Source organism: Aricia agestis, chromosome 13, assembly GCF_905147365.1.
Source record: "Aricia agestis chromosome 13, ilAriAges1.1, whole genome shotgun sequence".
NCBI classification, from domain to species: domain Eukaryota; kingdom Metazoa; phylum Arthropoda; class Insecta; order Lepidoptera; family Lycaenidae; genus Aricia; species Aricia agestis.
In genome coordinates, this window is record NC_056418.1 from 10,294,853 (window position 1) to 10,310,787 (window position 15,935).

The window sequence follows — 15,935 nt, forward strand, 5'->3', positions numbered from 1 at the left end:
AACAAAGTCAATCTCCCAAGAATCCACGATCCATGAGAATAAAATAAGTATGTTAAAAGTACATAGATTTTAAATATTGGATACAGAGATGTTTGATGAAGTTGTTACAAGATGTTTTTATTGCATTTTATCATCATTAACTTGCTTTGCATCGCGTTAAATATATTCTTGCATAAACGTAAAACATATTTCCTTTAACAAAGGTCAGATATCAAAATGACGAGGCCGGGCGCAGAATTTCGTACAAATTTTGACATTTAAGGTTGGTTTTGTACCTTGGATCGTCGTTTGAAGTTAGGTATTGCGAGTATGATCGGAATTCGCGGTTTTGGGTAGCAACAGTGAGACCACGTGCGAGGACAACGCTCGCAACTCGTCCGATTGAGGTCAAGTGCCTCGTCTAGACTCACCCTATTTATAGACCCTTTAGGGTTCCCTTCTCGAATTTAAGATTACCAAAGTACAATTTAAATTAAATTGTACTTGTTATAAATTCCTATTACAGATAAGTCGATCTCGAGTCCCTGTTATCCGCGCTTAAAGTGAGAGCGACGTAGAGTCTGAGCCAACTTTCTCTATATTTACATAATGCAAACTTAATTGACATTTCATCTAAAGTATAGTTAAATATTCAAATAGTATTATCGGGGAAACACCTTGAATTGCCCACAAATTGTGCAATGTTTCTTTATCGCGGAAAAATATGGAAAAATATATTTACTCACTTTTGCATTGATTTTTTCTCTCTGGCGAAGTTTTGACGGTCCTTTACGTGGTGACGCGAAGGGGACTACATTTGAAACGGCACTATTTGAGGGCTTTCGCACGGACTACAATAACACTGTAGAACACGACCGCACCTGGTTACATCAAAGCAAAGAATAATGCCTAGCCGATGTCAAAGCCGCACACGCATAATCAGAGCAAATGTGCAGCACAGCGCCATCTAGTAATAAATATTGGAAGTAGTAGAAAAATTTTAATTTTATTTTGATTATTTTTATATCTTAGGAAGTAAAATAATTGAATTGCACCTCAGTGTATATTGCGTAATATTAAAACAATATTTTAATACTATCCTTGTAGATAATGCCATTATTTTGTACTGTAAAAATACTTTTCTAAATAGGTACAGTACCTAGGTACCCATAGTTTAGATTTTAAAATACTTCCATAATATGTATAATATTATCTTAACGACGATGATCAAATCAAATCAAAAAATGAAAATGATCAAATCTTTTCAATAAATTATGTTTCAAGGATTTCAAGAAAAAATAAAAAATTAATTACGACAATCCGACGCTCATGAGACCAAACTCGATCGTTAAAGCGCCATCTCTGTAAAATTGTGTTAATCTCTTAGGAAAGATGCTAACCTTCTGACAATTTAGTTGGGCGTATCTCTCATAGATGGCGCCTATGGTATAAAACTTTAATATCCAGGGTTTTATAAAAAAAAGTTCACAAGATTAATGAATTTGTTAATTCATATAACATGTTACTCAATCATTTTTAAAATACATACATTCGTTTTTAATTGCAAGCTCATTAACTCTCGAAGGCATAATAAAAAAAACACAATTCGAAGGTAGTTGTGAAATCTTAGTTCTTTTAACTTTGTAATTGTTCGGCATTCCATGCTTTTATATTTGTTCCTAGAGTAAAATCACAGTTACAATGGACATAATAGCATCGAACCATGTACAGTCGATAGATAAACAACCTATTTTCAACGATGTTATGCAAACTCCATACAAACTGGTGAGTAACAATGTTATTATTGCGGGAGAGGAAATAATAGTGCAACACAAATTACATGTTATTATCATGTTGATCAATCTAGTAGGCTATCAGACTAGGCATATTCATACAACTGTGATGAAGGAGTGCGGACCTACACAATTTAGCCAAGTTTTGTCAAGCTCGGCCAGACCCAGCTATTTTGACATGGCCTTACCAAATTACATAAGTCAAGTTATTATACCTCAATCTGCTTACGAATTAAGAATCAATTTATCTGATGCAGATGGTACCAAAATGTCGAAAAAATTGCTCGACCACACCAAAAATTTAAATAACTCCAAAAGTTTTAGGTACGGTACACCATAAGATTTCACCTGGTTTCAGGTATTTATTATTTAATAATAATAATTTGAAGATACTTAATAATTAATTCAATTCCGTTCTGAATAACGTGAAAAAGAGGCTTAAATAGCATTATCATTTATCCATTACCTTTGCTTTATATGGAAGAGGAGATTATCAGTAGGTATATTAGTGATCGAAGTTTAAATCCCTTCTTTCCCTTGTTAAAAAGGTAGCGAAGGGTAAAACAACACTTAGGCACATTTGCGCCAATCTGGGTTATTGCTAATCCTGTAATCCTGTAAGATTCGTACCTTCTCTTTCATATAAGTACTTATACCAAGGACGAAATTTAAGGTTAAAGTTATCTGGCCCTTTAGCCAAGACCTTTTCTTCACCGCTTCTTTATAGGATCGCCGATCAAAATGTATGGAATGCCATACATTTTGATGAACATGACATAGACTGGGTTGCACCAGAGGAGTGGGTAAAGTTAAAGTTATGGTTATAGTTAAGGTAAATTTAACTTTAACTTTAACTTTACCCTTAACTTTGCCCGGAGAAATTGACATATGACAGCTGATCCAACAAGGTTATATGCGCGTGGGCGGGGGCGCTGCTGGTAAAGGAGAACTGTCAAAAATTGCTGTTTTTGTATGATGACAGCGTTAGTTCCTTTTTTCGCCACATGCATTTAAAACCTTGTCGAGCTCTATGGTTATAGTTAAACATGGCGTCTTGATGGCGTCCATTTTTAACTTTACCCAAAGATTTGACATTTTGCACTGTAGTCAAAGTTAAAGTTACAGTTAAAGTTAAAGTTACAGTTAAAGTTAGTTGGTGCAATCCAGTCATAGAAACATTCGACCTATACAGAAGCTATACAGGAAACGTCTTGACTACATGCATAGTGCATACTCGAATGTACACAAGATGTTTTAGCTCCGTTTGTACAATTTACACTGTACAGGCTCTACACTGATTCTAGTATGCAAAGCAAAATTATAAAACTAAGAAATATATTTTAGTTATTAGGTCCATGATTGCTTGTCCTAGATTAAGCAGTCATACTAATATTATAAAATACGAGCTTTTGCCCGCGGCTTCGCTCGCGTTAAGAAGTAATATTATGTACAAACTTTCATCCCCTATTTTAACCTCTTGGGGTTGGAATTTATCAAAATCCTTTCTTAGCGGATGCCTTCGTCATAACATTACCTGCATGCAAAATTTCAGCCCGATCCGTCCAGTGGTTTGGGTTGTGCGTTGATAGATCACCATGTCAGTCAGTCACCTTTGAGTTTTATAAAAATATATATGCGAAAGTGTGTCTGTCTGTCTGTTACCTTCTCACGCTCAAACCAGTGAACCGATTTTGCTGAAATTCAGAGACACTTTATGTCCCAGGAAAGGACATAGCCCATAGGATACTTTTTATCCCGGAAAATTATGTACGGTCCCCGCGCGCTAAACGAATTTTGGTGCAACGGAGTTGCGGGCGTCATCTAGTCTATTAAAGATTCTACATTTCGCCATACCAAATTTCACCCAAATTGGTTGAGCCGCGAGCGGCTTGGGCGTGAAGAGGTTACAGACAGACAGACGGACGGACAGACAGACAGACACACTTTCATAAATATCAAGTAGGTCAAGTATAAATTGGCCCGGACTATGGTAAACGATAAAGTCTGTCTTATCATCAAAACAATTACGTCCACGCGGGATTTTGCTCACCTAGTTTAGTTCTAATAAGTAGGTCAATTTGGGACACTTATCCTCGATACTTTGAGTCCCTTCATACGCGAGTACCTTTGAGTGCTCCCCCGACGTTCTGAGACCGATTCTTACATCTTAAAGCCACGAGGAAAGGCCGGAGGACCCTTATTTTGATTCTCAATCCCTCTCGAGAGTCCTTCATATTAATAATAATACAATTCAAGAGGAGGGTGATAATAAAATTGTAATTTTCCAGCCCACGAATGCAGACAAAGATTTCTATTTGAAAACGAATGCGGATTCTGGTAAGTTATACTGTATACATAATTACTTAGTTCTTAACAGTCAACAATATTTTGATTATTTTCGTAATAATTAATTTGGACATGAGAATAATCATTAAACTATCATTATCAATAAATAGTGATTACTATTAAACTTGCATGATAGAACTCTGATAGAACTCTTGTTCTTTCTCAAAGTATAATTATTGTCATCAGGGTTGTTGAATTTTTTTTATTTACCACGTGCCGCGATATAGCCGTCGCGTCGGGTCTATCGTGTCAAACTGTAATATGTGATATGTCACGATTCACGAATCACGATATAACTGACATATGTCACGAATCACTATATAGCTGTCATATTGTGTCACGATAATATGTCTATTTGACACGTTAGACCCGACGGCTACCTCGCGGCACCTGGTGGCAAATAGATGTACTTATAACATATTTTCCATAATCTTCAGACGCGCTGCTGGCAGTGAAGATGGATCCGGCTGTGTTGGAGGCGCAGGTCACCGTCACCAGCCAGCCGAGAGACAAACCACCGTCGCCACCACCCGCTGATAAAGTCTCTAAAGTCGACAACGCCAACCAGAAGAAGGGTAATTGTTAAATAAACGTTCTCATTATTATTAATAATAATTGTCTGAATGTCTAATGGATCCTAATTTTATTCCTAATTCCCCATTTAGTCTATAGCAGGGATGGCGAACCAATAACACGCGTGCAACCAGTGGCAGTTGGCACGCGACATAAAATTAAAAGTACGCCACTGGTTCTAAAACTAGTACTTATCGAAATATTTTAAGTAACAATGAAGGTTATAGATCCTCCTCTGCATAGTGGGCTCCAAATTAGGCTTAAATACGCATAGGATCACAAAAAATATTGGATGGCACATTTATAACTTACCTAAGTGAAGATTTCTTCAGAAAAAAACCGATCGCAGATCTTGTTAAAAGTCATTATACGTAGATACACATAATTAAATATTTTTACTTGTGTGCATAGACCAAAAATTTTGTTTGATTATGTTCCAGATATAATGGCGAGCAGCATATTCGAGGCGGCAGTGAGCATGCAGCAGGCGGCGCTGTTCAGTCTGACGCCGCAGCAGTTCCAACTGCTGCTGCGATACGTCGACACCCTGCGACGGCAGCGGCAGACTATCATGAAACAGATGGTGAGTTGTTCCAGATGTGATGCGAGTGCGAACGGCATATTCGAGGCGGCAGTGAGCATGCAGCAGGAGGCGCTGTTCAGTCTGACGCCGGAGCAGTTCCAGCAGCTGCTGCAGGACGTCGATCGATACTCTGCGACGGCAGCAGCAGACGATCAATACCTAATAGATGATAAGTGATACAATAGACAAAATCATTGTGGGCTCAGGTTTTCTAGCTTATTGTATGGTGCTAGAAAAACAGTCTAGGCTTTTAATTAAAATTCCATTGAATTCAATGGCATCATCAGCATTTCCATGCGTTGTGACTGAGGATGGGACAAAGAGTATAATAGAAGTAATATTAACAAAAAGTGTGTATGCTGCATAGACTCTAGAGAACGCCTCACCAAGAACCACATTCTCACTTTCCAGGAATGCGCCTTCTGTAAGAACAACGGTCACCCCGAAGTGTGGTACACGACCCACGCTCTGCGCGACGCGCGGGGCCGCGTGCGCTGCCCCGTGCTGCGCGCGCACTGCTGTCGACGCTGCGGCGCCACCGGCGATGCTGCTCATACGCTGCGATACTGCCCGTTAAACTTCTGGTAATTTTTTTGTGATGATGGTGGTGCAAACATGGAACATCGTATGCAGGACGACGACAGTAATGGGCTATTAGCACAGAATATAATATAGTAATTAGGATCCACAGACCACAAGTAAAGCTGATCCGCACATTTGTTCGCATCGCATAATACACGGAATGCGGCGCGTACGGTTTGGACGAATGTTTTCAAGGTTTCACATCATTTCATACTTGAACGAATTCTAAAATGCGGCACGTTCGGCGCGCGCGTGCTGATAAATGTGCCAGGAATTTGTTGTTGCGGCGGGTACAGGGTGTTGAATGTTGACTGACCCTGCGTTCCATTTGATGTTAAAAACGATCAAAACGCTCAAAATGCCTCCTATTTCGAGCGTTTTGATCGTTTTTATCAGATGGAACGCGGGGATAGTCAACTCGGATCGCGGACTCGCTGGCTTCTCAACCTTTGATTCCTCGAAGCTATGGTATTGTTTTTGATAACGACATAAGCTTTATTAGATCAGCGTCTGAAAACGATCCATGATTTAAGAATCAATAAATTGCTTGTTAAACCTAATAATATTTTACTTAGAACTGAGATTATCTGTCATTCCATCGAGTTTTTGTGGTAACAATAGAAAACACGAGCCAAAGGAGTCGAATACAGCTTGTTAGAGTGACTCTTGACTCTGGAGTTACGAGCAGTCGTTTGTTTTTAACAAGTCGTCGTATCTGTGGTACTCGTGTGTTAAATCAGAGGTATTGTATTAGCGCAGTTCTATTTACAATGGTGTTTTTCTGTCGCCACCACAAAAGGCATTGAGAGTCACTCCAGCAAGACGCGAATTGCATTTTTAAAAACTCTACGCCGCAAATTGGTGTGTAGTTGTGTACTGTCCCTAAAAGTACCCCGATTCAACTATTTTCATACAACTTTAATACAGAGTTCATCGTAGCTCGATCCAGTCTGCTTTCTATAAAAAACTAAGCTACTTTTTTGAGTTTTGACTTTTGAGTTTTGACCAATCAGAAAGCGTAGACGTTATAAATTGTTTGAGAGTCAACATTTTATGAGCGTACTAATTTATAGTTTGATAGGATACAAACTGGATTCTAACATTGAAGCAGCAACGTAATAAAAAGCAGTAGGGTCAACGCGACTGTAAATAATTGTATTACTGAATTGTCAGATTCAAATCCAAACTTTAGAAATGCATCTACGCGTCGCGTTACAGTCTAAAGTGACCTAAGGGTACAAAAAGAAATATTATGCTGATCGATAAGTCATCTAAGAGTTCGAGGAACAACGTTAGTGCAAAAAAAAGTTTAATGGCATCCGAACGAGCATGTTGTAGTACGTGAAACACATACTGACGTGTGAGATGATCCCGTTTCATATAAGCCGATCACGTGCCTGCCTCGCGTAATAGGGTTCCGTAGCTATACCATGAGTTTAACGCTTTACGGTCTTACCACAAAAAACTAAAGAATAAACATCTTTTGAACAGTTGTTTTGAGACCATTTTGTACTGAATTTTTCTCTAATCAACTGTTCAACAGGTGTTTAAATCTTTTGTAGTAAGACCGATAGTATTTATCGATTACTAATATTACTAATAATATATGTATATACTAATCATACTAAAAATTTACGGTACTCGATACCGACTACCGTAAATTTTTAGTATGGCAAATTTTACAGCGCCTCTAGCGGTTACTTGCTGAACTAAAATGGCCATACTAAATATTTACGTAGTCGGTATCGAGTATCGATAAATACTATAGCTTTAAACTCATGGTAGAGCTACCGTACAGTCGGTCAAGAAAGAGTACACGCAGTTCAAAATTTTCTAAACGTAAACACGATCAAAAGGTGTTTTTTTCTTTGTATTTCCACAGATAACGCTTATACACTTTAAATATTATCACCTTGCATATTTTATCTCGATTTAATAAGGTTTTCATATTATTTTTGTAATTTCAAAATTGTGTAATTACAGCAACTTTTATGGCGCATTTTCACTGGTCGATACAGGGGCGGATCTACTATATGGCTTTTTGGGCTGCAGCCCAGGGCCCCGCGAATACAGAGGGCCCCCAACCGAACTGAAACCTGAAAATAATAAAAATTATCTAGAATAAAAAAAAAACGATCATAAGGTTGGCGCATTATCCAAATGTCGTAGACGAACATTTAGTGAATAAGTGCATTCAGTTAAAATTTTATTTACTGCAGTCTAAGACAGAGTCTTACACCTCTTGCAGTGAAATTTTTTGGCTAATTTATGAAAAGAAACTTGTTGATGTTTTCCCAAACTGCTATACCATCTTAAAGATTTTTTAACGATGCCGATCACTAGCTGTGAAGCAGATCCATAGAGAAATATAATACACGGGGAGCAGAGCGTTCTTTCTCCAGGATGTCATATATAGAAAACAAATACAGGACAACAATGTCATCATTAAGAGGATCGACTACCGGCTCCATCTCCATACAAAAAGCCATAACGTTTTGCTACCCCTAAAACTTATCCGATTTCAACGATTTCTCACTATGTTATTGCCTCTAGTGAAAACTATGCTTTTACGTTTTCTTTTTATCAAAATTTTTGTTAGTTTGAAAGTTACGAGCTTCTGAAATTTTGGTTTTTAGGCTCAAATCTTTCTCATTTTAAATGGTTTGTATTTGAAAAATAACGTAAAATTTCAAACAAAGCAAAACGTACAAGCGTAGATTAGATTCTGCTGAAAAGATTGATACCAAAAAATAATAGTTTTAGTACAGTGTAGGGGATGCAAAACGTTATGCCCCGAAACGCGATTTTTGTCTAAAAATACCCAGAATCACAGCCGAACTGCAACTCTCTCTATCGCATGTTTGCGCGGGGGCCGAGCGCTGTGGCGACAGAGAATGGAATTTTGAAAACCCAAATACCTATTTTCTACGCTCGCGGTACTACACAATAGTTTTAATTATCAGTTCTTTCGATAAATTTTGATTTAACAAAGGACCCTACAGTGCGATGACCAAATAAAAGAATTTGCAGTTTGTTTGTTAGTTTGAACGCGCTAATCTCAGAAACAACTGGTCCGATTTGAAAAATTCTTTCAGTGTTAGATAGCCCATTTATCGAGGAAGGCTATAGGCTATATTTTATCACGTTACAACTAATAGGAGCGAAGAAAAAGAGGAATATGTGGAAAAATGGGGAGAAATTATTTGACAGGGTTTATTTTAATGCGCTAATCTCAGAAACAACTGGTCCGATTTGAAAAATTAGTTCAGTGTTAGATAGCCCATTTATCGAGGAAGCTATATTTTATTACGCTAAGACTAATAGGAGCGAAGAAATATAGGAAATTATGGAAAAACGGGGGAAATTATTTGAAATGACTTATTTGAACGCGCTAATCTCAGGAACTACTGGTCTGATTTGAAAAATTCTTTCAGTGTTAGATAGCCTACTTATCGGGAAAGGCTATAGGCTATATTTTATTACGCTAAGACTAATAGGAGCGAAGAAATAGAGGAAAGTGTGGAAAAAACGGGGGAAATTATTTGAAAGAGCTTATTCAAACGTACTACAGCAATTTTTATGTTATTTGGCACACATGAAAAATAGACCACGTGAAAGGACAAAGGTTTCTTTTTTTGCGGAAAAATGTACAGTTTCCGTGACATTCCTAAATTACGCGGGCGAAGCCGCGCGGAACGTCTAGTAGCCCATATAAATAAATTTAAAAATTGTTTTCCTATTTACTTCCTGTACTTAATTAACATAATATACCTACATCACTACAAAAAACAGTTTATTGTTAAATGGCAATTAGTTGAGAAATTAGGTAGGGCCCCTAAGCAGTATTAGCCCAGGGCCCTACAAATTCAAGATCCGCCCCTGGGTCGATAGGGTCCGCATGCGGGGTGCGGGAGATCATGCCATGACCAATAGACATGCGCCATTCGTTGTCATAGACTCCCCGTATGCTGTATACCGTACGAGTTAACGACTAATAAAAATGCGCCCTTAGAAATTCCTTATGTATTAAATACATGTCTACATACTTCGTACAGCCCAAGCTCATAAAAATGGTTTTGCCGCGATGAAAATTATAATTATTGTCCTTTCTTAGGACTCTTGTCTATCTGTTACTTCTTGCTCAAACCACTGAACATTTTATTCCGGAATAATGTATGATTATTGTTTACCGAGCGACAAACGAATTCCGGGGAAAAAGTAGCGGTTATTATCTAGTTTGTGATATTTTCTATTAGTTTTCGTACTTTGATAAATAATCACGTTTCTAATATCCACATTCCATAGATATCGGTTTTTTAGACAAAAGGAAAACTACGGAACCAAACTGCGGACGACTCGGTTTAGCCTTAACCATATTTGAACGTATTTGTTTAGGGAGGCTTGTAGGATGATAGTAATTGATAGGTTTAACTAGGTTTAACGGGCTCCCCCGCGAGACGCGTGTACAGACAACAGAGTACTAACAAAAGAACACGTACTCTCAGAGTAATAGATTCATAGGCAAATAGCTGATGTACGTAATTTGGTCGCGTTAGGGCGTTTATGCACTACACGGAATTTTACCGTCCGGCGTTCATAACTTTCTCGTTTGCCATAATATCAAAACGTAAGAAATCGAGACGCCGCGCCGCGCCGCATGGTAAAATTCCATGTAGGTAGTGCACAAACGCCCAGCGGGGCTAAAATGGTCGCTTTGGAGAATCATATAATGAATCATAATATGATTCTTATTTCCACCTTATCCAATTTTTCAATAAATGCAAAAAACGTCCTATGTGACGTGGAAATAGGCGTATTTGTTTTGAATACGTAAATTGAAAGTCAAATTTACAAAGGAAATAAGGTGTTTTTGTAATAAACAAATTAGTATAGAGGTGCAAACGTATGCAGAGTATGGATTCCCATCATTACTTAAATTTTTTCCAAAAGTGGAAATAAGACTCCTCAAATACAAGTGAGTGTTTTGTGAATATTTGAAGTGCCTAAGCACCTGTTTCCATTTTTATTGATATCGAGCAAAAAATGGCAAAAATGTTGTTTTGCATAGAATAGAAGCCCCCTTAAATGTTTAATATATTTTCTTTTAGTATTAATTGTCCTTATAGCGGCAACAGAAATACGTAGCCTGTGAAAATTTTAACTATAGATATTAGACTCGACAAGGCTTTAGATACACGTGGCGAAAAAAGGAACTACCGTACTTGACAGTTCTCCTTTACCAGCAGCGCCCCCGCCCACGTTCATTTCAAGCCTTGTCGGACCAGCTGTCATCTGTCAAATTCTGTGGTCAAAGTTAAGGTTAAAGTTAAAGTAATCGCTAACTATAACCATAACTTTAACTTTAACCACGCCTCTGGTGCAACCCACCCTTAGTAATAGGAATTACGTCTATAGTTTTATATCCTTTGGGTACGGAACCCTATAAACGTTAAACACACGACATTAATATTCGTTGGGGAAAGTTCAAAACACACGTCTTGTCTGGAACTATCAAACTTTACCTTCCTGTTTATTCTGAATTATTCAAACTACTGAAAAACAAGTTTTACATAATATAAACTGCTATTTTTAAACGAACGACAAATTATAACTTTAGCTGTTGTTATTATAAAAAGGGATATTATTAAATGCACATCAGAATAATTTTTCAGCACACTACCTTAACTCCGCTAATTAACTGAATGCATACCAGAAAAACTAATGCTGATCAAAAAAAACAATTGATTAACTGAACATGTCCTTCAAAAAAACTTAAACATCATACAAAACGAGAAGACCTTTATAACCGAATTCACACCAAAAATATGGTTCATACATCGGATATATTATTTGTAAAACTAAAATTTAAATTGTTTATCAAAAATACTAACTTGCACTCTAAATTGGACAATCTTACAACGGAATTTCTAAAAACGATATCGAAAGGTGCACCACAATAAAATCAATTTCTATTATAAAAACAAGTCTACAAATTGACAAATCCTGCAACTAAAATATTTTTAACCTAACTTTATTTTCTTTTTGTTTCTCTGTTTTACTGAAAAACATGTTGGGGCCTCCTCATCTAACGCCGCACTCACTCCTTTGCGCTCGCTCTTTACTCTTTAGCGACCACAGATATATCTTGATCTATTTCTGTGTTAGCGACAACGATTTTTGGTAATTATGATGAGATATGGTGAAAGATTTTATCATTACAAAACTATATAATTCAAGGTTTCTTGATAAAAATTAAGAAAAATTATCAAAATTCACTACTGTATTGTACTGTATTGTAATGGGTTAGTAAATTTATTAATGATTCTTAAACAATTAATAGCAATGTTGGCCCAATACGACTTGATTGGGTTAGGTTAGATGGCTAAGGCGGGAGCGTAGCGCAGCGTAGCTCCCGCCTTAGCCATCGCGGTTATTTTTTGTGAACCACCCAGAAGTAGGAGCTCCGCGTAGCAGGGCTCCGTCGACTCATAATTGGAGCCAGTTGTATTTTTCTTTTTTTTTCTTTAGTAGCTTGTCAACCCCTAGAGTGCAATTCCTATTATTTTGCAATATATCGGTAAGGAACCTACGCTACACTGCGCTACGCTCCCGCCTTAGCCATCGTGGTTATTTTTTGTGAACCACCCAGAAGTAGAAGCTCCGCGTAGCGGGGCTCCGTCGACTCATAATTGAAGCCAGTTGTATTTTTCTTTTTTTTTCTTTAGTAGCTTGTCAACCCCTAGAGTGCAATTCCTATTATTTTGCAATATATCGGTAAGGAACCCTTTTGTGCGCGAATCCGACTCGCTCTTTGCCGATTGTTTATTATTATTGTTTATAAACTGAGTTACCATTCACTGTGCCAAAGTTTAGTCCATGTTAAGTTAGCACTTGATGATTTTTATATGTTCTTAATTATATGAACATAACATATTAAATTGGGTTTTATTTAGAATAAAATAAATGATGTTCCTAAAAGTAATTTAGGTGATGGTTTTCCTTTAAAAAGTTGTAGTATGTTTGTTGAACTAAGGAATTGTTAGGTATACTATTTTAATAATAGTTATTCGTTCAGTAAAACAGTTTCGCAAATAACTTTAAATAGTATGCTGAATTCGCATTATTTAGGGTGCATAATTAGTGTGCAAGTCAGTATTTTTGGTGAATATTTTGATCGAGAAAAGGGAATATACAGATATTGATTTAAATACATGCCTTATAAAAATAAACGATATAGTTGGTGACTATTACTTACTTAATTAAAAAATGCAATTTTTTTTTGGATAGTACTTATAATGTTTTGTTTCTTTTTTCTTTCCCTTATTTTATTAATTTTTCTTTTCTTTTGTATTTTTTTTATTGTGGTTGTGTAATGTTAAAAAATTGAAATAAAGATTTTATGTAGATATTTACTTATATTTTATTTATTTAATGATCACTAACTTAATGATACTTAATTGATAATTTATTAATATATTAATGGCAAACTAAACAACACGCTTTTTTCAAATTCATTTTGTTATTATTATTTCAAAAAAAATTATAACTTAATATAAAATATTATAAATATTATTGCATTGTCATTGGCTCTTAATTATACGTATGCAAAGTTTCGAATTACTTAATTATACTACCATACCGGAGTCCGGACTCCGATGCCTTAATCTATCTATTGCCTTTGAATCGATCTGTCCTTCGACCTTACAAATCAAGACCTCCATTAATAATAAACAAGGTGGTCGATACCTTGAAATGACTTTATGGGACGGGGAAGGCTTTAGGGAAAGTAATTCGTATTTAAGCTCGCATTAGGAAATTACTACCTCCTTAATTAGTAGTAGTACAGTATCATAGTCTGGTCTGGGAGAATACGTGCTCAATAGCAAAACTAAAGAGAAGAGTAGATAGCAAAATTAACTATTAAATTTAATGATTGATTGATTGATTTTATTGTAATTCATTTTTAGGGTTCCGTACCCAAAGGGAAACGGGACCCTATTACTGAGACTTCGATGTCTATCCGTCTGCCTAGGCTGTATCTCAAGAACCGCTATACATAGACTTCTGAAATTTTCACAGATTGTGTATTTCTATAATTGCCGCTATAACAGCAAATACTAAAAATAAAATAAAGTAAATATTTAAGGGGGGCTCCCATACAAAAAAAAACACAAAATTTTTGCTTACTTTCGTTCCATAATGGTACGGAACCCGTAGTGCGCGAGCTCGTCTCGCACTTGGCCGATTTTTATACAACTTGATAGTAAGCCACGAATTGTTTAATTTCTTTAAACAAAGATACTTTCCACACTTTAGGAACCCCTGCCCTAAAGTATTACCTATCACTAGACATCGGATTACATGCATTTGCATAATTGCATATGCAAATGCATACAATGGCACTTTTTAGGCGGTAGTGCGTATTTTGGCAATTTTTCTTTGATAGTGCATACTGCATATTATTATTTCGGTAGTTTTATGCCCTCGTAGTCTCGAAACTAGCTATCATGACACACACTCAGGCCACAAACCAGAGGTACCTACGATAGATCAAAACACTTAAAATATGTGGCTCCATCCCCATTTAAAGAATGCAATACACCCGATAGATAATATGTTTCTAGAAACAAAATATTTCTTTGTACTGTAGTTGGCAACATTTGCATTAGTAAAAAATTTGAATAAAGTAGTTACCGATTTATTAAACTTCCATGGGCATTAAGATTGCAATCGGAATTTGTTGGTAGAAAATTATTATTGGTGCTGTATAAAAAACGAAAAATCCTGGATTTGATGCAATTATAAAAAAAAATTGACGCTTTTTTTAACAGCAGCACCGGAAAGGTCTTCAAAAAAATAATAAATTTCAATAAAAAGTGACTTTTGATTGTGCATATTTTATGCATATTTCGGCCATTTATCGTGCATACTTGCATGCATATATCGGCACTTTGATCGTGCATATAATCCGATGTCTAATTATCACTTTGTCTTGTTACAGCCTGTATAGGGGCTGCTCGTTCGTGCGCCTCAATACGAGGACGGAGGAAGCATTCTCGACAATTCGACATTGTACTAAAATACAATATATTATTTGTTGATATGTTCTGTTTGTTTCTGTTATATTCCTGGCGTGTACATTAATCGGTATTCGGCACAAACACAACTCGCGGGCTTCGTGGTATTTCCATACTAATATTACAACATTACAAGTATTGGCTGTTCCCGTTTACGGAATAAAAAAGACAAAAATCGATAACAAAAATATATTAATATTTACTGTTTTTCAACGCTAAGTACTTTTAACGTTGTAGACGAAGTGTGACAAGGAGGGGGAAGGGGTTAGGAATTAGGACCTATTAGAATATATTTATATTTAATACCTATATAATTAATTAAATTAATAGCAAAATTTTGAGGGTTTTTTTTATTTTTTATAGAGACAGTAAACAACTAAATTGTTTTATTTTTCTTTGCAGAGCGAAGGTTCCGAGTCAACTAGTAGAAGATTACAATAAACCTTTTGTTTTGTTATTTTATTTTATAAATAAAAATTACCAACATATTATATTTTTTTTCAATTTTTTGTCGCCTTCAGTGTTACCACCTCTCAAAAATATTTATCCCTAAATTGGTGTCAAAAACCCCTAAAATCGCCTTAATTTTTCTGTCTTCCCCCTAAAATCTATATATATATAAAAATGGATTTTCAATTATGTCAGTAACGCTAAAACTCGAAAACGGCTGAACGGATTGGGCTAATTTTAGTCTTAAAATATTCGTAGAAGTCCAGGGAATGTTTTAAAGTGACACGAAGTTCTCAGGGGCAGCTAGTATGCATATATATATATATATATATCTAAATTTATAATAGTTTAGAAATAATATACTGAAATATGTTATAAAATATATTTTTTTATAATAATTGATTTAATATGTTGCCGCCAGTCACCACAGAGTGGCCATAGAATTACGTAATAGATGTCGCTAGAAGTCGCTAGGTCAATAAATAATTAATATTAATATCAACAATTTCAAAATATTAAAAAGTAAAAAAATCCCTTAAAATACCCCTAAAA

At 36.1% G+C, this 15,935-nt stretch overlaps 2 protein-coding genes across 3 annotated transcripts in view; one reads left to right on the forward strand and one right to left on the reverse strand.

Moving 5' to 3' along the window:
- Positions 1–876, reverse strand: part of LOC121732936 (putative phospholipase B-like lamina ancestor) — a 29,426-nt gene extending 28,550 nt beyond the window's left edge. The window contains exon 1 of the mRNA XM_042122968.1: positions 726–876. The gene's annotated coding sequence lies outside the window, so the exon portion shown is untranslated. The remainder of the gene's footprint in view (positions 1–725) is intronic.
- A 723-nt stretch (positions 877–1,599) lies between these two features.
- LOC121732938 lies at positions 1,600–15,421 on the forward strand. Of its 2 annotated transcripts, XM_042122973.1 has the most exons (6): positions 1,600–1,764; positions 4,061–4,109; positions 4,556–4,693; positions 5,132–5,274; positions 5,686–5,858; positions 15,336–15,421. In XM_042122973.1, coding segments are annotated over exons 1-6 (588 nt in total). In that variant the 5' UTR covers positions 1,600–1,680; the 3' UTR covers positions 15,337–15,421. The 2 variants fall into 2 exon arrangements, with proteins under 2 accessions (XP_041978907.1, XP_041978906.1); XM_042122972.1 differs by lacking the exon at positions 15,336–15,421 and having other exon boundaries at positions 5,686–5,862.
- Positions 15,422–15,935: the final 514 nt, after the last annotated feature.